The sequence below is a fragment of the Conger conger genome, chromosome 14, assembly GCF_963514075.1.
Source record: "Conger conger chromosome 14, fConCon1.1, whole genome shotgun sequence".
In the NCBI taxonomy this organism is placed as follows: Eukaryota; Metazoa; Chordata; class Actinopteri; order Anguilliformes; family Congridae; genus Conger; species Conger conger.
The window spans coordinates 36,998,449-37,021,811 of record NC_083773.1 but is presented as its reverse complement, the minus strand read 5'-3'; the positions used below and the strand labels follow the sequence as shown (position 1 = coordinate 37,021,811).

The 23,363-nt window shown below is 48.5% G+C and overlaps 1 protein-coding gene across 2 annotated transcripts in view; it reads right to left on the bottom strand.

The window, feature by feature from the left end:
* The window catches only part of mtss1 (MTSS I-BAR domain containing 1), a 64,968-nt gene extending 44,706 nt beyond the window's left edge, over nucleotides 1-20,262 (bottom strand). For both annotated transcript variants that reach the window (XM_061219610.1, XM_061219611.1), the window contains exons 1-2: nucleotides 19,524-20,262; nucleotides 1,208-1,269 (exon numbers count right to left, since the gene is read on the bottom strand). In XM_061219610.1, the coding sequence (XP_061075594.1) occupies nucleotides 1,208-1,269; nucleotides 19,524-19,595 (134 nt within the window). In that variant the 5' untranslated portion in view covers nucleotides 19,596-20,262. The remainder of the gene's footprint in view (nucleotides 1-1,207; nucleotides 1,270-19,523) is intronic.
* Nucleotides 20,263-23,363: the final 3,101 nt, after the last annotated feature.

The window sequence follows — 23,363 nt, the reverse complement described above, 5'->3', positions numbered from 1 at the left end:
TCTGGTCGTGTGAATCTTTCAGGGAACGCTATGGGTGACCAGGTGCTAGAGGTGGGGGTCCAGTAGATCCTCTCTCTTGGTGTTGGGGGAGGGGGTACAGTGGTAAGGCTTCTCTCAGACTGGGGGTCGTCTGGAAAGACCTAGCTCTCGTGGCATCAGCACCAGGTTAGGGGTAGGGCGTACTGTGATACGGCTTCTCTCAGGCCCGAAAGCCCCCCCCCCCCCTCTCTCAGTGTTGGCACCAGGCTAGGGGTCAGCTAAGCTAGCGCACCTCTGCAGAGCTGCCGCGCAGCACGTTTAATGAGAACGCGGCGGGATTCACACGCTCGCGACAGAAACGTGTCGAGTCCTCGTGAATTTCAGAAAAGGGTGGTTGTGTGAGCGAGGCCCCAGGAAACATTCCCCGTACACGGGAGGCCAGTGCGACGGGGGTAAGGGACGGCATCTCCCCTAATCGCTCCCCACGTTCCAGAACAGACGGGGCTGACTGCACATGCACTGTAACGCTCTAAAGAGTCTGGAAAATGTGTAGGCGAATAATTAGCTTGTGCAATGTGTAGCCTAATAATTAGCAATTTGCTTCTTTAGTAACTGTAGCAGCAATATGGTATTTATCAGACAATGCTAACTGCTACCCACGTGGGTGACATTGGCTCAGGAGGTAAGAGCAGTCGTCTGGTAGTCGCAGGGTTTGACGGTTCAATCCCGCCCTGGGGTGTGTCGAAGTGTCCCATAGCAAGACACCTAACCCCCAAATGCTCCTGACGAGGTGCTTGGTGCCTTGCACACCGTTGGTGGGTGAGTGTGTGTCCAATTTGTCCTATTTCGACGCAGACTAAAAACACACCTTTTCAAACTGTACCTTAGTCCTACCTCCTGATCCCCCCTCCCTCCCTTTCCGATATCCCTATCCCTCATCTAACCCAAAAAAAATAAAAAATGAATTGCACTTATGATGACTGTATGTTTAGAACAGCACTTCATGTGTATTTTACTAGTTATGGATGTGTTGCTTTAACTTGTGGAAGAACCTATGCACTTGTAAATCGCTTTGGATTAAAAGTGTCTGCCAAATGACTAAAATGTAAAATGTAAATGTGAAGCATCAATTGAACAGAGCTTTGGATATAGGTGTGATTTGCTGTGCTAGTTTGATCAGCTACTTTGCCTATTTGGGGAGAGGGGCACATGGGGGAGGGGCTCTTACCTCAGCTGGGACTGCAGCTTCACTCCTTTGGTCACAAAATCCTCCCAGGCAGGATAGCTGGACTGTGGGGGGAAGCGGACAGATAGAGGGGTTAGGGAGTCGCCCTTCATTCCGATCACAGGCAATTATACGGGCACGAGGATTCAAAGGACATTACGGACAAGCTGTATATAACCAGCCTGCAGCATGGGGACCTGAGCCTACGGAAATGACACTCACAGGACGGCATGTTTGGGGAGAGGTGCACGGGGGACCCCAACTCTGGCCTTGGAGAGAGAAACAGCAGGGGCTGTTTGAGACCCCCAACCCAACCGGGACATTCACCCAGCCCGCAGGGTCTGCAGAGACCCCCCAACCCCAACCCAACCCGTGCGGACTGCTGGGACGCCCAACCCAAACTGTGGGGTCTACTGGGACCCAACCAACCTCTATAGGGTCTGCTGGACTTCTGTTTCCACCTCGAAATCAACAACCAATTCAGACCCAAGAACCCTGATGGAAATCAGGTGAGGAGAGTTAGCTGCCTAATCAACTGCCTCAGCAGACCAATTAAGTGTTGAGTAACAACAAAAGCCAGCAGACCCTGTAGCTCTCCAGGACCAGGGCTGGGGACCCCAGCAGACCCTGTGGCTCTCCAGGACCAGGGCTGGGGACCCCAGCAGAACCTGTGGCTCTCCAGGACCAGGGCTGGGGACCCCAGCAGAATCTGTGGCTCTCCAGGACCAGGGCTGGGGACCCCAGCTGTCGGCATTGATCCTGATGATTAAAATGCGCTGCATGGTGTGATATCAGCACCCTGGATTGCTATATGGTTCACATAATGTGAATGGAGATACCCACACATTAAAGATGACGACCTCATTAAAGGTTGAAGTCCATTCATTGTTTTCAAATCCAATGTTGGAGTACAGAGCCAAAAAGCAAAAAAACCCCCAAAAAATAAAAAAAACCTCACCGTCCAAATACTTAGGGACTGCACTGTATATTTTATCACCTGATGAACTGAAACCATATTTTTCGCCCAATAAAATGGTCTCCCATTTAGCCTAAAACCAAAAAGCATTCAAGCTTGTCGGTTATGAAAGGCGATTAAACAGAGAAGACACTGTGTACCAGTCCTCATGAATTTGAGGTCACCCGACAACCTTTAAGAAAAACAGAAGGTTCAATCGCGTGACGAGCTTCGGGACAGCGACAGATTTGGAAGTTCCTGTTTAGACGGGCGTGGATCACCACACCCCTTGCTGACAATTTCACTGGAACTGCACGTGACACTGAGTTTTTATGAGAGCTGAGTATGAACTGCCCTTCTGGCCGAGTGTAACCTACGACGACCGCGAATCTAACCGCCGTGTGGGCAAACGGCTCCTCGGTCACGCGCTTAATGAACAAGCTCAAGTCCTACACAGGCACGGCTTCAGAACATCAGACCAACTGCTATTAAGCCTCACAGACGACCAGAGCTGTGCTGACCTACGGAGTCAGAGCAGGTGAAGGCAGGGAACACACGCAGCCAATCAGGCCCAGGGGCAACGATTCAATGGACAGATTTGACATTTCGTTTTCCTTTGGAAAGCATCCATTGTCTCTGATTGTGTCTCTGTAAAAAGCGCTCCACAAATGAAAGGAACCGAACCAAACTGAGTTTTTGCGGTGATGAACCATTATGAGGACACACAGAAGACAACAGGCCATTCAGCCGCCCCTGTGAAGGCTGATTCGGTCACAGCCGACGCAAGGTAGAGACTGCAGGGTCTCCAAAAATAAGTTATTAGAAAGAAAACAAAAATTCTCGGTGGTCGCATCCGCCACCGCCGGGAGGCGTGGGGGGGAGGAGAGGCGAGAGGCGGCCTGGGAGAGCGGGAAAAACGTCTCACAGACGCAGGGCCAGGTGTTAGCCCTTTCCCTCCCAAGTTCAGTGGCTCCACCAAAATCCCAAGGGGTTTTGGCTTTGGTTGAGAAAATTGACAAAATGTAGTCGTCAATCGGGGCTCAAAACAATAGTACAGCAGTTATTTTTGATTGGTTGAAAAGGTATAAGGTCGAGACTGCGATATGGCTTTCCCTAGATCTTAAGGTAGTTATGTCCGAGTGCCGTATGGCGCTCTGGGGACTGAGTTAATACTTAACACTTAACACGTGAAGAGGAAACGTCAGGGTCAAGAGGAGGATGGGCCTGTTGGGTCGCCACACCCTATCTGACTACAAGGCCAGGGGGTTAACAGCCTTCCTCTTTGATAGTGCAGGATGATGTTTAATGAGCATGAGAAGCGGGACGTTGGTTTAACAGAAGTGAACACCGACACTTCCCCCCTGTGTGACGGTGACGCATCCACAAGCGCATCAGTCACGCGCCAGGCTGGGTTGCCATGGATGCTCCGCTGGCCGTAATGGCAACGTCTCTCACGCCACGGGTCCGTCTCTACCCGTCCCTGTAACCCTGTAGTAGTTAAGGTGCATGACTGGGACCCGCAAGGTCGGTGGTTCGATCCCTGGTGTAGCCACAACAAGATTTGCCCTTAAGCAAGGCCCTTAACCCTGCATTGCTCCAGGGGAGGGTCGTCTCCCGCTTAGCGTCTGCCGAAATGCCATTAATGTAATGTAACCACCCCGGGACGTTTCCCATGCCGCGAGGCACCCGCGGGTCCATCTCTACCCGTCCCTGAAACCGCTCCGAGGGGCGTACTGCCCTGACCTTGTACGCAACGCCGGTGCGGAGGGGCTGAAAGAGGACTTCCTGCGGTTCCGACACACACAAAGACGGGCCTTATGCACCGGGCCGGACCGAGCAGCCCGGGCGACCTCATTTACATGCAGGTGCCGGCGGAGAACAAGGGCGCTTTCAGCGGCGCCTGGCAACCACGGAACCCCTGCCGTCACGCGTCGCCGTTTCAGCCGAGAAATCCCGTCAAACCCCGCTCACTCTCACAGCTTCTGGAAAAAGCCGACCAGCAGGAAAATCACAGGAAGCGCAGAATTAGCGAGCAAATTAGCGAAGAGCTCGACTACCCAGAAGCCGCAATCAACCGCTGTCTCCCCGGGCAACCACTGGCCTCGACCTTTTCATTGGTGGATATTTACTGAAAAGATTGGAGTTAAATACATTTTGCTCAAGGACAAAATGCTGGAACAAACCCGTTTACTTCACCACTACACTACACAAGTGCGTTCCGCGACCTTCATCGGCTGTTAAACAGCAAATAACACATTGCATGGTAGACCGCGCTGCTTTCGTTTTAACCACTAGAAAGCAAATGAGAATTCAGTGGCAGTTGCAGAGTCACAACACACCAAACCACTGCCCCATCTCCCAAACTCCAGTAAAAAGGGTCCCCTCCTAACTCTACACCCCGCCCCCACCCCCACACCCTCCACAGACAGAAGAATAAAAACCAGCAGTTCATTATTTCTTTCCCAAATATGTCCATGACGACCACTGAGGCGATTAAACTAAGACTAAACCGCTTACGCAAGTCTTATAACCGGTTTCCCAACACAGGCGTACGTGTGAGTTGTTTGTTTGTGTGAGAGAGAGGTGAGAAGGACCAGCCGTTTAGCGATCCTCTAAGTGCCCTTTGGCAGAGCGGAGCTCTCTGGCAGAGAAAGCACAACATGCCATAGCCATACCTCAGAGCTTCCTCCAGGTCTTTTGGCAGAAGGCATGTTTGTCTTTCACGAGCGAAAGCTTGTTATGAAATTAGCACCACAGTCACAACATGCAGGTAGAGAGAGAGACACTTCACCAGGAAAAATTATTATTATTTTTTTTTTTTTATTCTTCACAGGGCATTGACAATCTGAATCATCATTTTTATTTTTGGTTGTGTTGTAGCAGGTCTGGCTTATACCTCCAGGCTGGGTAACTCATCCTGTTAAGGCCCTGTTCTAGTGCGTGGATGGACCGGGGGTCCAAACCGGTGGGGTCCAAACCGGTGAGGCACAGCGTTGCCATGGGGATGAGAGGGTCGGAGCCCGCCGTGATGACATCATCTGGCAGACGCACAGTGGAAGAGCAGGTGCCTGAGGGTCACCTGTTGAGCTGAAAGTGACGCCTCTCGCCTCTCTCTCACTCAGTCTGTGCGAGAACGATTTTCAGACTGGTGTGATGAGACGTGGCGGCTGGCATCGTATTTTTGGGAGGAGAGCACATGCCCTTCACGTTCTACCCAACCAACAGCAGAAATGAGTGCTGACCAATTCACACTCTCTTATTAGTATTATGGTCTATTTGAGTAGATGCATTGCGCCATTGTGTGCATAGTTCACACCCATTTTCAACACTCGTGCCCAAGAAGAGATGAGACAAGGCACATTCCAAGTTGGGGAGAAAAAGCTATATAAGCTAAATAAAATGTAAAAAATGTGGGGACCTAACTGGCTGATAGAATATCAGGCAGGACCTGCAATACAGGAATAATCAGTGACGAGACCCCCCGATTAACCAGTAACCAGATTTTGAGAGCCAAAATGTCTCTGTGGACCAATAGCTTTTAGCTTTATTGATTCATATCAACTCTCAAAAAGTGTAGTTTATATAACACCTTTCAAACTGAAGTGCTTCACAATAAAATACTAAAAAACAGGTAACATCAATGAGCTAGAAAAAAAAAGCTCTCAATGCCAAGTGTGCCTATGACATTCCCAAGCTCTGGTTGAGGCATTTCGGATGTATTTCCGGATTAACCAGGAAAGATAACATCCCTCTTGTGGGAACTGAGGCGAAGCGTTGGGCATCGGAGCCGCGAGGGGCACACGCGACTCCGCTGAGGTGCATGCTGGGGGTCGGGGATGAGGCTCTACTTCACCCCAGGAAGTGAACACAATGGCGCTGTGATCCACCCGTCTCTCAGCGCAGCCCGCTCCCCGAACCCCGTGTTTGCTTTGCGGGGAAAAGAACGACGGGCGGGACAGGAGGAACTGCCGGATCTGACCGTGTGAACTCGGGAGGGGTTTCGCACACCCTGCGATTAAACCGAACACAACCGCTAACGTCCCCCTGGGTGAAAAAGAAGCTCGAGGTGAAAAAGCCTCTGTGTGTTTCTACCAATTTAACAGAACCTGGCAACTCCTGTACTGTTCTGGAACATTCTTATGAGGGACCAGACATGGGGAATCGTACCATAGCCCTCCATAATGCTAGTATCTACACCACTGTGAGCTTATGCCGAATCATACCATACCACTCCACAATACTGATGTCTACACTGCTGTGCACCAATGCATGCTAAATGACATGCAAACTATTCAGCCGCAGTCAGGCTGCTGATTTTCCAGGGCAGTGGGCCAGGTTGGCACCAGGATGGCAAGAGAGCTCAAAATGGAGGACTCGAGTCTCCAAACCTTTTAGCGGGAGCGTGCGATGGCTGACACACTCTCCGGATGCCGAGACATTCCCGGGCCCCCGGCAGAGAGGGGACGGGGCCTCAATATAAGCGTATTATGACTAGCGTTGTGTTTCCTAAAGCGGTTTTATAGATATAATCCTTTGTCATCAGATTAATCCACAAGGCCCAAGTCCTTATCTTTGTGGCCAGTCATAGCACTTGTAACTACTTCCCTCTTGGGTCTTGATTACGATTAACGCGATTACGGTTATGCACTTTGTCGTACGTCGCACTGGATAAGAGCGTCTGTCAAATGCCTGTAATGTAATGTAATGTCAATGCCGGACTGGAGTATGGACAGTCACTCCAGCAGTCTCAGGAAGAGCCTCAGAGAAGCGTGCGAGAGGAACACAAGCTGAACTGCATCTCAACCGAAAAGTCTCTTGTGCCTGTGACTGAGCAGCAGGAGAGCGCGATGTCAAATATTCCTCAGGCGCTGTTGGGCGGGAGGGAACGCGGCCCGACGGCACGGTCGTCGTGGTTTCGGGTGTTTGCGCGGCGCGGTCGGCCAGGCCTGGGGGCACCAGATTACCGCTACATCAGCGGAAGTGTAGTCCTGAGCGTAACACGCGATTCCTCCCCGAGGAACACCTCACTCTTCATTCATTCTTTTCTTCCCTTCATGTAGCTACCTTTCATATTATCCATTCAACAGGTTTTCTGGCCTACGCTTTGTCTGATAGATTCATACCTCATACAGAGCGTTTCCACTGAGGTTCGTACGAGACACAATTACTCAGGAGCCGTGTATTATTCGGCGGGTTCCTGTGGGGGTGGGGGGGGGGATGGGGTGGGAGTTTGAAGGCACCGGAGCGGCAGGTTACTGCCACCACAGAGGAAGTGAAGTCCAGGGCTTTCCTTTCCCCACCCCGGGGAACGTCTCAATCCTCATTAATTATCTCCGCTCCTGCATTTTATTTCCCCAAAACACGGCGCTCTGAAGCTCTTCCTCGGGGACGGGCCTGCGCATCGCTGCCTCTCCGCGCTCAGAGAGCGGTGCGTCGGCGTTCGCTCCGCCGGGGGGAACGACGTCACCCGCTGGGCAACGGCGTTCAGCGGCAGTCCTGCGGCTCGGCCTCAATGTTCATGCAAATGCAAACGTACTGGGAGAGGGAGAACCGGCTACACGCCGGCAAAACTGCTTCTGTACAGCGGGGCTTTGATTAATAATTAAGACACGGGATGAGACGACAACGCTCCCGAATTCCGGCGCCTTTAAAGCCGCTAACAAGCCTCTGAGAGAGAGAGAGAGAGGGAGAGAGAGAGAGAGAGAGAGAGGGAGGGAGAGAGAGAGAGAGAGAGGGGGAGAGAGAGAGAGGGGGAGAGAGAGAGAGGGAGAAACGAGGCGTTTTGCGCTAATGAGGCGCATTTGTCACGTTCGCGATATTCATCGTGTTCGTCACAGGCATCTGAGCCCGGCTGCAGTCATTGGACACCTGTCGGAGTGTGCGTCGTGTGGGCAAACCGACTCCCGCCGCAACATTCCGCCGTCAAACTTCCCTCAAACCGTTTTTTTCCCCCCTTGAGTTTTCCACTTGAGTTTGTGTTTTTGGAACGGTTGAAACCTAACGCTTAATATTAAAATGTGTAATCCATTACATTACATTAATGGCATTTTGGCAGAAGCTCTTATCCAGAGCGACATACAGTTGATGAGACTAAGCAGGAGACAATCCTCCCCTGGAGCAATGCAGGGTTTAAGGGCCTTGCTCGAGGGCCCAACGGCTGTGCGGATCTTATTGTGGCTACACCGGGATTTGAACCACCAACCTTGCGTGTCCCAGTCATTTACCTTAACCACTACGCTACAGGCCACCCCGACACGCTTCAGTGAGCAAGTCCTGAGAAGGACAGTAAGCTTAAGCGGTTTTCAAATTAAAATAAAGGAATAGAACGAAGATGAATAACTGACATGCTGATTAGAATCTACGGTTATGAAATGTCAGAGCACGCCAGAACAGCAACAGGCTGCGGGTTCCCTACATGCGTGTGGCGTGTCCTCAGCCTACACGTGTCAGCTGATACACCCCGCGGCCTCCCCTCCCCCTGACCGGCACGCGAACCGCGCCCTTATCCCCGCAGGCGGGGCCCCGGGGCCACTCCCACATACCAGCGCAGCGCTGAGCGGCCCTGAACAATCGGCAAATCGAAACCGCACCGAGCATTTCTCCCGCAGTCCAGAGATTACACGGGGAGTCAGGGACACACACGCAGTGCCCCACCCACACTCACACTCACACTCACACAGTAACACACACACAGACACTCAGAGAGAGAGAGAGAGAGAGAGAGACACACACACACCCACAGACACTCACACACTCACACACTGACACAGAGTAAGCCATAGGTCACGTCAGGAGTGGATCCTTGCATTTGAAATATGTATTTTTCATATTATGGATCTTATACATTCAACAGGTTCAAAGCAGTCCTCTCCCAAAAGTTTGTACGGGGTTCGACACACCCACGTGGGAGCCATATAAATTACCCATTCCTCCGTGGGTGGGGGGATGTGAAAGCATAGTTCAGTAGCACATACACTCCCAAAACATTTGCAATAAATCACCCCCCCCCCACTGGTGTACCCCCCCCTTGGGTACTGTGACTGTGCACACACTCCAACGCCCGTCAGCTCACAGAGAGCCTAAGAGACTATGACTCAGGTTTTATTCATCCTACTGTGCCATACACTCAGCTTCCTGTCTGTGCCAACACCTGCCTCCTGTACTTCATGTAGGAGGACCTGCTTGCCCTGAACCATCCGGTTCTGCTTCTCTTAAAGGGCAACGCACCGAAAAGCTGGAGTTTGGCGAGCTTTCTGGCACAGAATGGTAGCCGTGTATCACCTAGCTGGCTGCTATACATTGGCAGAGGTTGAGGCGAGTTTCCCCCTCATCTCTGTAAGCGGTTTGATTGTCAGGAAAAGTGTTATATAAACACAATTATCTGTCTATCCTATCTATCTCTCCATCTAAAAAAACATAATTCATTATACTTCTTTCCCAGCTTCAGAATAATGTGCCCATCTCATCCCTATGGTGACAAATATAATACCACTTGCCTGACAAACAAAAAGGTACAGAGCCCCACCCCAAACAACAATCGCACCAAGTTATAAGCCTTCCCCTTTTTAAATCCAGTTCCAGCCATTTTATATCTGCACTCTCTGTACAAAATTGTGGTCGGAAATTAATATCATTGCGCGTTCAAAAAGAAAATCACTCAATGAAATGTTATTATGATATTAAATAACCAAAATGGTCAGACGTGATTGTATCGAATAACTGATATGGACAGACACACAATACGTCTGATGCTTTTGGAGCCCATTTAGCTCATGGAGTGGGCAGCCGAACCAGTGCGTGTCGAGTACTGTGTACTGCGCAGGGAGAAAGGAGAGGATGAGAGGGGAGAGAGAAAGAGAGCGAGAAACAGAAAGGCTGACAGAGAAACAGCAAGTGAGAGACCAACAGAGAGTAGCGGAGAGAGAGTGAGTTCTCGCAGTGGCCTGAGGGATGAGCGGGTGATTGACAGGTCAGAGCTTTGCTTTAATCGCTCGCTGTGTTTCACTGCTGGCCTACGGGGGCGCATACCGCTACAGCTACAGCTACAGCTGCTGCTGCTGTACAGACAGAGCACAGTACAACACACACACACACACACACACACACACACACACACACACACACACACACACATACACATACACATACACACACACACACACACACACACACACACACACACACACACACACACACACACACACACACACACACACACAGACAGAGCACAGTACAACACACACACACACACACACACATACAGACATATACAGGCAGAGCACAGTACAACACACACACGCAAACACACACACACACACACAGACACACAGGCAGAGCACAGTACAACACACACACACATACAGGCAGGGCACAGTACAACACACACACACACACACACACACAGACATACACACATACACACATACACAGATACACACACACACACACATACAGACAGAGCACAGTACAACACACACACACACATACAGACATATACAGGCAGAGCACAGTACAACACACACGCAAACACACACATACACATACACACATACACATACACACATACACATATACAGGCAGAGCACAGTACAACACACACACACACACACACACACACACACACACACACACACACACATATATATACAGGCAGAGCACAAAACAACACACACACACACACACGCATACAGTACAACGATGCAAGTAAACTGATTTCCAAAACACTATTTATGAGTGTTTACAAACAGAGAGTCACCCCTTTTTATCCAAAATGACTTAGTTGATTTGACCAAGCAGGGCTCAATCCCCCTGGAGCAATGTGGGGTTAAGGGCCTTGCTCACGGGCATCTGAACCACCAACCTTCTGGGTCCAAGTCAAGCAGCCAAAACTTGGCCAGCTTGGCCAACTAGCAACAGGCTGGCCCCTCCAGTTCAGCATGTTGAAATGATCTAACCCATAACCTACAGTAGCACAGCAGCCATAACACAAGTGTTGTAATAAACAGGAATATAAGATCTGACAAGCGTAGGCAGCACATCACGACACACGTGACGACACTTGTGACTGACACTGCGAACGCTGTGAAAACTGAACGCTCCATGCTACCTCACGTCCAGTGCTTCAGCTGAAAGATAAATGTAAAAATGTATTATTAAAAACACTTTGAAGACCAGGAGGCCCACGGACGCGCCTAACCTCGGAGCGCGTGGGCGTGAGATCACGCTGCAGACGGCAGGCCGACCTTCACAGACCCTGACGAAGAAAGACGCAAAGCGCTGGCTGGCAGTGTTCCACACTCAGCTGACCGGGGGGGGGAGGGGAAGGTGGGGGGCAGAAGTAAAATCTGCCAAGCAAAGCAATGGGAGCGCGTGTGAGCCGTTCCAGCCAGGAGCACGTGCGTGTATTTACATACCGCGTCTGTCCGACACTACGGAGGACCGTGGCTCTCTCTCATCTCCCGAGGCTGCGTCTCAAACCGAAGGCAGCTGCCTCGCTGCCTGATTAGTCCACCGTCCTTCAAAGGTGACTTTGCAGGTGCTTAGGCAGCATGTAACAAGACGCGCTTTGAAGGCAGGAAGACGTCAGAGTCCAAGTAACGTGATCACGGTGCGTGATTACGTGATTACAAGCAATTAACCCGCCTGGTTCATAGAAGGTGTGAAAACATTAAAGGTTATTTCAGTGTGTTAAGCAATTAAAATGTAGAAATATAGCTACTACAAAATATCGAGCTCGCTGTGTACTTGCTCTTGCAGACGAGCTCTTGTACAGTTCTGTGCGAACTCTGTTGTCAGCCGCCATTAATTTAATGGAAGTAAGAAGCATTAAGTTAATCACGAAGATTCACGGGATATCCAACCCGGGGAAGGATTCATCGATGCTGCCTTCAAAATAGTCCAAATGAAGGCACCTTAGAAGGCATCGTTTTGCAGACTTTCGAATGGGACGGCACTCAATGCCTCCCTGCCTTAGGATACTGCCTAAGGAGGCAGAATTTTGCCCGAGACGCAGCCCGAGGTTTGGGAGAGCAGCACCACCCGACTGGGGAGCCAGTTTAAACAGTCGCAGAAAGTTCCAGAAAGCCTAAAAGTCTTCAGAAAGCCTCTCCCTGCACTCCGTTAGGCGTTTCTCTAACCTCTGACACTGCAGCTGGGAGAACAATGGAGGTCCTTCTCCACAAGCCCCAACACTGCACCAGAGTTAACATAACACTGCGCTGGAGGTAATGACCACAGACGATCTTTCACACCTTCCCCTGGAATTTCTTTCATCATCACTCTCTCACAGATACATATCTCCATCTGTCATCATCCCCCTCACAGAGAAACATCTCCATCTGTCATCATCCCCCTCACAGGGAAACATCTCCGTCTTTCATCATCCGCCTCACAGAGAAACATCTCCATCTTTCATCATTCCTCTCACAGAGAAATATCGCCATCTCTCATCATCCCTCTCTCACAGACAAACCACCATCATTCATCTCTTACTTCATCCCTCTCTCACAAATCTCCCAGGAGGCAGTGTATAAACGCACGCGGGTCGATGACCGATTATGTCAACCGAAAACTTTTCATCAGCCGCCAGCTCATAAACCGTATGACATGCAATCAATCACCCGCAGTCAGCGAGTCACCGGCATGGCAAAAACCTACGGAGCCCTTTGAACGCGGAATATTAATTAAAAGGTAACTACGAAAACATAAAGCTATAATTGCCGTGTAAATCGATAAATCAATTTTTACAACCGCGGTGGAAACGATGTTGAAAGAGAACTGCTGACGAGTCAGCAGAGGACACTTCTGTGAGAGAGCGAGATGAATGCTAATAGCTCTCTGGGAGATGGTAGGTGCCTCGTCCATCTTCTGACAAGCTGAAGGGCAGATGCAGAGGGCCTGAGGGAAGGCTCGGGGAGAGCAGCACAGGAGTTCATTGTTAAGTCTTTCGGGGGAATTTTCTGCCGGCACCGCCCAAAAACGGCCGTGTTGGAAACTTGTTGAAACAGTGCTGGGCCTATGTACATGGAGCTGGAGAGATGCCCCAGCCCGGCTGCACAGACAGACGGACGGATGCGCGAAAGCACGCGAACACAAACGCACCACACACGGATAAGTGAGCACTTACGCGCACTCACCCGCACACAGGCAGCCAAGACATGTTGAGAGGGAAACACACAAGGTGCCATTGTGGTAGGCCAAGAGCAGCAGTGGACGTTTCAGATTACCAGTGTACGCTTCAGTGTGCCTCTGGAAGCTTCAGAGCATCGGTGGAAGCTTCAGAGTATCGGTGGAAGCTTCAGAGTATCAGTGGAAGCTTCAGAGTATCGGTGGAAGTGTGTGATGTAGTTACAGCACAGCTATTACCCCTCAGCATGTTATAACATGGGGACCATCCCTTCCATAGAAAGTAATAGAGGGAGCAGGCCTTTCAAATAGGCCATGGAAGTCTGACGTGACACAGAGCAAAAACCTTTGCCCGTATATGGACTTCCGAAAGAAAGGAGAATTTCTCTATGGAGAAAATGAATAGTTCCACATAACTGTCCCTGTCACAGTCTGTGATTTAAGCTGCCGTTTAAAACTTGGACGTTTTTATCCGCACACATTTCTCTCTTAAATGACACAGGAAACAGTGAATTCCAACCAAAGGAATTATTTTCCAACAGCGAGAGAACACTGCTGCCCACGTTATATGTCAGCGAGCAGTTCCGTGACAAGGCTTTTCCAGCTAGCCAGACCTAACATTAGCCAGGAAAGAAATTTAAAAGAAACGTAAGAAAATTACAATTGAACGGCAGCAGTAAAAACATTGCAACAATAAAGGTATTTGCAATGATACAACTGCACAATATAGAAGAACGTATGACTTACCATACAATAATGGCTTGTGCAACGCCTGTGATGTTGTAATAGTGGTAGGGCTCATCATAGGAAGGCTAACCACTTAGCCGTTAGCAATGCGTCTTTTAAATTACCCCAGACTTTCAAATTATTATCAAAAATGTAAACAAACAAACATCCAAATGTCATACGCCATATTGAAGGAATTCGAAAAACACCATTCATTTCTCCAACAGGTCGTTTTCTTATCCGGGAGTCTCAAAATGCTAACAAACCTGAAGGGAATGAAGACAAGCCTGGCAAGCCGACAAGGGAATGACAGGGCAGCCTGCAGCCTAGTGGCAAAGGCACATGTCTGGGAGCTGGAGGTTACGTGGTTCAAGCCCAGACGTAGCCACAATAAAAACAATGCCGCTGTTGGGCTAGGAACCCAGCATTGCTCCGGGGGGTTGTACCCTGCTTAGTCTAATGAACTAAGTCGGATAAAAGCGTCAGCTAAATAACAAATAAAATTAAACGGAACATCTGAGGCCTGTACATTCTGTTCTCCGATCTATGATCCCACAGCAACTGACAGTAAGTGAAAGTTACTGCCAATTTGTTTGTTTGTCAGTTGAGGATATTTTCATGAATAAACTCTCCTACGCCTCTCTCCTGCTTTGACAGGCGTCAAAGTCACCGACCGGTGCAGTGGGCGCATGCTCAGTGAGACGGCCTGAGTGGCACGTCAGACATTTTGCGAGGCGTCTCTCCGCGCCTTCGAGATGGCAGACTGATTCAGCCTGCAACGGGGCCTGCCCGGGAACCGGATCACACAAAACCGCACTGCGGGGAGGCCCTGCCCAACAGCCCTGCGAGCCCCGCTGAATCATGGGAAACGGCAGCCGCAGATGCAGGTCTGAACACGGGCCGGAGACACCCGTTCACCGCTCGAAGGTAAGCTCACGTCTCACCTCTCCCAGTTAGAAAGGAGAGGAGAGCGGAGACGTTAACTAAGTTCAGTTCATGCATCATTGCTCCCATGTAAAGCTAATCTCTCCTCTCTCCAAAGAACTAGGGCAGTCTGTAGCCTAGTCGCTAAGGTATGTGACCGGGACGCGGAAGATCCGCACAGCGGTTGGGCCCTCAAGCATGGCCCTTAACCTCACACTGCTTTGGATAATAGAGTCAGCTAAATCACAAATTATTACATTTGTCTCTCTCTCGTCTGTTCTTTTTTTTAGCAGAGAAGCAAGAGATGACGACAATATACTCCCCTGCTTTGTCTGCCTGCACTGTTCCTTTCTCACAGGTGCCTGGGGGGTGAAGCAAAGCACCTGTGGCCAGTGCTCCAAGCGAGGTTAAGATGTTCCCGTCTCCAGTTGGAGGGAGCTCTCTCTCCCCACAGACGCCTTCTGTTGGGTTTTTGGGGTTTGCACCAAACCTCTCACACACTACTGACGATGCTGACATTCCACCACATGTTTGTCTTGTCTTTTATAAATGAAGGTTAATTAATTTAATTCATACATTCATTTATTTTAACTCGTCATTTCTCTGTGTCATCTTCCTCCATTTGTCATGGCCCTACGACCCTGGTTGTGACAATAGTTGCACCACCACCTCAGTGAGAAGACCTTCTGCAGAGATCAGAAGGTGACAGCCAGCTGTGTTCTGGTCCCCGACGTGCATTTCCTCAGCATTACCAGTCGCCTGCCACTGTCAGCACAGCAATGAAAAGTCTGAGCACTTGAACGAAAGACCCTGCGGTTTCCCCTGTTGTTTTGTTCTTAAAGGCGAGTTCTGAGCCGATATTTGCGTGTCCATATTGGCCGGTACCCTCCCCATTTTACATTACAGCAGAAAATGCAAATGGCCGCCAACTTTCCACATTCACGGAAGCTGTAGATAAGCACCATTAGCAGTGCAGGAAAGGCACCATGATATCAGCCATAATCTTGCCACTAGGGCCCATACAGACACCTGTATGAGGCTATAATCTGCTAATACCATTGCAGGGCGCAACAATAGGGATTGGCAGACTGGCCAGCGATAATAGAATGCTGTGCCAGGACTGTACCATTTGCCGTTTCGAAAAGTGGCCATTTATTCCGGACAACAGGTTCATGGAACAACCTGAATCACTTGCATATTCAAGCAAGTCAATATCTTAAGTGCTAATAGTCTACATAAAGTAAGGCATAATTATTACTTGTTTAACACAAATGCGAATTATTTATTTACATTTTCGTGTTGACATTGAATTTAATACATATTACATATATTATGGGAAAAAATGTTTATAAATGCACGGTTTCCATAACCTGTGCCAGTACTGCGTCAGAGCACAAACAACCTCTTGAGCAGATCACCTTAAGCGTGTGACTGAATGCTTAAGGCTGGTGACTGTGACAGGAACAGATTTGTAGAATCGCAAAAGTACGGATTAAACGCCTACCACAGTCACAGCACAGAAAGGTACGGACTGATCTCTGTGTGAATCTGACAGAGAGCAGTAGGAGAACAGGGACTGATCTCTGTGAATCTGACAGAGAGCAGTAGGAGAACAGGGACTGATCACTCTGTGAATCTGACAGAGATCAGTAGGAGAACAGGGACTGATCTCTGTGAATCTGACAGAGATCAGTAGGAGAACAGGGACTGATCTCTGTGAATCTGACAGAGATCAGTAGAAGAAACAGCTGATGGTCACTGAGGCTGTCTTGGTGGTTGCTATGTCCACTGCAGACATGGAATGTGAGTTTAGTTCCAAGAAGATAATCAGAGAATTGGCAAAGCAGCTGGTTTACTGACATGCTTACTGAATTAATGTGCATGTGCTAAAAGGGAACAGATATTCAGCAGTTTTACATAGTCCTTACCCTTTGTACTGGCTGAATACAGAGCAGAGGGTAAGGAGTATGTAAACTTCTCCAAATCATTCACTCTCATGACGCATGAACACACTTACGAAATGTGAGTTATAAGAACGCATCATTTTTGTTTTCAGAATAAACCGATTACCCAGGAGAGCTTCTGTATACATGGCTATGTTTATTTATATTTGTAGATGCTTTTAAAACAACCTGTTCTAGACAAGAGAAATTCAGTTTGGGACAGTGTTTCAGTCTAAACAGGCAAGTTGGGGAAAAAAGATAGTGCTGACCCCAGCATTGTGTGCTCAATATTGTGGTGCATGCCTAGTTTAACTTAATGCACACAGTCAATAGCGCTGTATTAATTCTGCATAATTAATTCATTCTTCAGTGCATACACGTTACTAATCTGAAGTCAGCCCTGTCGGAGACATAATTGCTGTTTCAAGATACGGATGTCTGTATATCAAGGTGGACAGAATTATGTTGTGTCTAGGCAAAGGGAATAGCTATATCACCGTTTTGGCTGGTCCAGCCAATCCGAGCAAGCAAACACACGCTGGATTCCGTATGCTGAATGCGTGGGACAGCACTGCATCAAAAACAATCATTAGGTAAACTGATCTCCTATCTTATCATGGCTGCTGGGACAGAGACGACAAACACAGGGTAGGATGCGACCAAATAACGACCAACTCAAGGTCATTTGTATCAGCTCTATAACGGCTGTTGGCGAAAGACTAAAAAATAAAGCCCGCCTATATATTAAAATCAAATACCTCCATTCACAAAAGGCTGTGCCAACTGGGAGCTGGCAACTCTGAACAACAGATGCAAATGGGTGGATTCAGGCAAATTAAAACTGCTGGGTCAGGGCGTTTTGGTAGGTACCAGACAGATGCAAGATTTTCCACTGCAAATATTACATTTCAGGAAACGAAAGCACTCCCCTCTTCGCGTTTGGCACAATCCGATGTTGTTGAGCGCAACCAGCAGAAAAGCTGGACAGAGGGGAGTCTTAACTATTGAATTTTGAACTGTCGTCTGAAAAACAAACAAAGTTTCCAAAGCACAGAAGTTAGCAGCGAACCAAAGAACCCCACCAACCGCTTCAACCCAAGAGCTAAGAGTTTTGAGAGAAGACATCTAGCTTAAGTTCTGAAATCACAGTACAATTCCAACACAGATGTATCCTTCAGTTGAATTCGGTGATTATTTATAGACCAGTGTACACAATGGTGGTCGGACAGCTGTACAGAGCGTCTCGGGTTTCGGGAGTATGATAAATGTGTTTTTTGTTGTTTTTTTTCCCTCGGCTGCTCTGAAACTGAGAAAGCCGAATGCAGTTCGCGAAAGCAATAAACATTGCCGAGCACCATGTGTCGTCAAATAAAACATTTGTTCCCTCTTAAGCAACAGGGCTTGTGTTTGAATCGGCAGACCGGCTTAAATGGCCCCGTAAGAAGAGAGATGAAGCAACGCGCTTCCTTTGCCTGGCCGTAATCTATCCGATGTTATCAGGAATTGCGTTTCTCCGAGGAAATACAACCCAGTCGCAGGTTATGATTCACTTCCTGCTCACCTGTGCCCATTAAAACACACTTTGTAAACAATGAAGTGTACGACTGCTAACGTAAGAAATCCATAGCCTAACCGTGACACAGCGCTGCGTTTATAACACACTGATGTTTATAGCGCGGTACACGCTATGTCCTTGTGGTTTAAGCCGATCGACTAACATTCCCGTGCACGTAGACTACATTTAGCGACTTGTTGTTTCTTTTTTCTTTTTTTTACAAAAAAAATGAAGTTAGCCAAATTGTGTCCTACTCGCAAGCCTTGGTCGTCTTTCTTGATGCCCCAAAATGGCAACTTCTACCTGATCCCAAAGTTAGCCAACTTAGCCGAGTCTTAATGTCCCGGGAACAGGCCGTGGAAAATACGGATAAGACGACGGCGAGTTGGCGAACTGAATCCCATTTAGCCAAGTCAGCTAAGTAAGCTTTCTACTTGTGACCCTTATGCCATCTGGCTACCCGCTTACCCCGTAAATGTGTGTAAAGTGGAATTAATAACTCGCTAGGTAACGCTAGATGCCCAGTAAAAAGTACAACTTAGTTAGCAAGACTAGCTACATAGTAAGTTACCTGTTTCAGCTGGAAAACAATTTAACACATAACACTAAGCAGCGAGTCAGGCATACGAGTGGCTACACAGCAAACCTGCACTCCGTACTACAATTTTCACAATACACCAACAGCAATATACAATGTTACTAGTACACAACCGATAGTTTGGACACTTAATTATCTTTATATGTATGCACTCACAAGATAATTTGGCGGACATAAGTTTAGAGTGAATACAATTTACCAGCTAGTTAACATATAGCTAGTTAACGTTAGTTGAGTATTTCCACTGCGAGGCATTCCTGGTTGTGCATTATGAGATTAACCAGTACAGTTTAGTCATGATAATTATATAAGGATTAACGTTAGCTAAATTAATGCCAACCATCACTGAACCATCCAATTGTGTAACATTATATATATATATACATTTAAAAAATAATGTTATACTGAAAATGTGGTGGTGGTGGTGGTGGTGGGGGTCTGGTTAGTGGAAATGGGGAGGGGGGTTTAAACTGAAGATAGGGGGTCTGACTTACCTTCATGTCGTTCATGATGGTCTGGAAAAGCCCTCCTAAAGCGCTACACTCCTTCTCTATACCCGCATCCATTTTCCACCTTCACAAGCGACACACACTAATTTATCTGAATATACCTGAGGCAACTTGAGCCAGCTAGCTAACTTCCTGACGTACAAGAGGGTTTAATCCACAGCTTGTATAATACCAGATAGAAAATCATACATATACTGGAAAAATAAAGAAAAACACAAACGGCGAAACGATCACAGTTCCTCAGCTGGTGTAGCTAGCTAGCTAGCGTGCTGGCTAGCTCGCTAGATTTCCAAGCAAACATCGCCCGTCGTGTGGGGGCAGCCTGTAATCCTTCCGTTTTTTCTCCCAGAGTAGGTTCAGGGTCGGCTAACGACAGCTAACTGCAATTACACTCTCGGCTGGCTGGTAGACTAATGTGATGCTAACATCAGCTAGCCCTGATCAATAAAGCTTGTTTCCTGTTCCCATGGTTCGGACTCTGGTAAATCGAGCTTGGTTTAGCAATTGCGTTGGTCCCCAGATCCCGGTTATTGGAGTCCAGTGGTGATTTCCACCTGTTATCCGTCCCGTATTAATGGTGATGGGTAAAGTTGTGCCCTAGGTTATAATCATTGAATGCCCTGCTTTCCAGTGCCACGCTTCCCTGGCAGTCGTGTTGCTGTGTCTTCCACCCGCTCCGAATTCCCTCTTTCCCACTTCGGGAAATCGGCTCCAACTCTGGGCGGAGCAAAACCTTTCGGCTTTTTCCGGAATCGGATTCGTCACAACCCGAGGCACACCTTCCCGCACGGCGCGACCACACATGGACCCTGACCGTTTACGGTTGTGTTTAAGTTGTGAAGGTGCGGTCGGATACATTCATTTAATTTTAATGGAGGGCGTGTGTCATTCAAATTCCATTGTTACAAGGTGACGGTTATAGCAGGTTAGCCAGAGGCAATATTATAATTTAAATAGTAATATATTAATATATAATAATAATAATAATAATAATAATAATTGTTGTAGTTGATTTTCTTTAAACAGTAAAGTAGGCTTATTTTATCCATTCTACTGTAGTATACATGTAGTATGCAGTACACTAGCCAAGCTACACCTCCTATAAACACAGTTACATGTGTTTGCCAAGCAGCCCAACGCAGCCACATCTCTGTACTGTGTGCAAGCTGCCACAGCGGCCCCATTAAACCATAATAAAAACCATTTCAGAGAGAACAGCAAAGCATAAAATGTTTCTGGGAGAACTCCTGTTTCGCACGGCTTATTAGCATCATTCATCACGTACCCAGCAGCGAGGAATACATCGCGTTCCTGAGCGCGTGCAGAGGAGAGATTGTACTGACGATGAAGTGATGCATCTGGAGAGGACAGGAAAGGCAGAGCCGGAAGACGAGTGAAAGAAAGAGAAGGGGGGATTGGGGAGGTAGAGGAGGGTCGGGGGGCGGGGGTTGGGGGAACAGGGGAAGTCATTTTCACCACCAGAAGATAATCAATCTCATCAGTACTTCTATAGTTTTCCTTTCACGACATTTCAGAAGCTGTTCCTAACCGCCTACGGCTTCGAGTGAAACGTACCCACGGGAGAGCAGGGTCTCTCAGGCACACCGCAGACGAATGGAATTTCAGCAACCGAGGGTGTCTGCTGCAGAGGCCAGAGTTCAAGGGGTCAGGAGTTCTGAAGGCATGTGCGGTTCCGAGCCACAGAGCCTACACGGTAAGATAAGATTTAGATAATGGGGCAGACTCCGCTGAGCCTTGTGGCCTGTTTGTCTGTTGGCTCCTGTAGCAATCCACGTGCTATTCTCGAAAAACCCAGGTGGTCACATCTGGAAAAAACACTTCCTCTAGCAGCGATAGGCCATGCCAGGGTTGTGCAGCTTAGACACTGGACAGATTCTCAAGGTGCGGTGTGCTCAAATGTCTTCTGGTTTGATGTGCAGCATTCAAAATTGACCTGCATTCACCAAATTAATTTGATTGGAAAGAAAATATTAGTCCCGAAAATGGGTTATGACTCTAAACTGCACTGCTTTCTCTAGGCTTTGGTACTATATTTGCCTGCCATATGAAGCTATTCCACATCGTGACCAGCCCCACCCACTATCTTATGATCAGCACATCAACCAGCCAATCAGGTTTCCTCACAACCAAAGAGTCTCCATGACAACGGTACTGACCTGGATTCAGAATGGTTTAGTTGGTAAAGAACAGAACTTTATTGTTCACAGGAGTGGGAATTTGCCTTCAGCTTTTACTAAGTTGGTTTAAAGGGGGGGTAAAAAAGAGGAAAACACATCTGTTTCAACCCCGTTTGTTGTCCTAGTCAAGTTAAAAGCTTGCAATGCTGAAAAAAAGATTTTATAACAGCTGGTAGCTGGTTGACCACCCACCAGCTTGACATGGTTTGGCTGGTTGACCTGTTCAGACCAGCTCCCAGCTTGACATGGTTTAGCTGGTTGACCAGTTCAGACCAGCTACCAGCTTCACATGGTTTGGCTGGTTGACCAGTTCAGACCAGCTACCAGCTTGACATGGTTTGGCTGGTTGACCAGTTCAGACCAGCTCCCAGCTTGACATGGTTTGGCCAGCTGAAGCTATGTTTTAGCACTGACCAGCTCATATGTAGTAAGATCAGTATTATGACCAGCTTAGCCATGCTGGTTGGCCAGCCCATACCCACCTAGACCAGCTTATGACCAGCTTGCCCAGCACAATTGTCAAGCTGGTCAAGCTGGCACAGCTGGATCTAACAGCAGGGTGACCTATTCTTCTGTCAACAAGGAATGTTCTTATTCTATTCTGATGTGTATCCAAGTACGCACTATATGTCTGGATGCCACTGGAGTGAATTGTGTTTGACACTGAAGCATAGGCCAAGACTCCCTTGGAAAACAGATTTTCTATCTCGTTGGGAAATTCTTGGAAAAATAAAGGATAAAGAAAAACCCACCAGATGTTACAGGTTTGAACCTGCGGTACACTGATAACTGCCATGAAAAGGGAAGGCCCCTCTAGTGGAAAACAGCTGGCCTCGTCCCACCAAAGTGGGGAGGTGGGGGGCGGGTGGGTATGTCTCAGTCTTCATTCGAGGGGGGCTCATTCCAACAGCTTATTTTGTTCTTCCTTGTCTCCTTGTCTCATTGTTCCTCACCTGACCTGGAAATCAAGCGAGGTCCACCATCTTCAAGGACATTCCAACCCGTTAAATACTAAGCGAAGGAGCTAGCAGTCAGGAGCAAAGAAACGCAACGCATCCTTTATTCAGAATCCCAGACGAATACATCATTGAGCTGTGGATCCAGCTCTCCTCATCCTTAAACAGATGCTTGAAAGATCGAGGACATTCCACTCACCTCATACACGTCTCCTCGATTCCTCCATCCTCGCATCCTTTCCTCACGTCCTTCCCTTGCCTCCTCCAATGGGTGGAGTTAAGAATGAGCAAAATAGCAAGGAAAGGAAATGAGGAGGTGGGGCAGCCTATAACCTAGTGGCTAAGGTGCTTGACCTGGCCTTGAGGTGCTGGGACCTGGATGTAGCCACAATAAGATCTGCACAGCTGTTGGGTGTTGGGCCTTGAGGAAGGCCCTTAACCCCCACACTGCTCCAGGGGGGATCGACCCCTGCTCAGTCTAATCAACTGTAAGTTACTTTGGATAAAGAGCATCAGCTGAATAACAAACAGGAGGTACAAAGAGCCCGGGGCCTACACGAGGGGGGGCCCCCTCAGCGCTGTCGCTCAAGGTCAGAATGACCTCGGTGGCACGGCCTGCGGGCGCTCTCTGCACCCACGCCCCGTCTGAAGGGCACACTTATCTGGGCCCT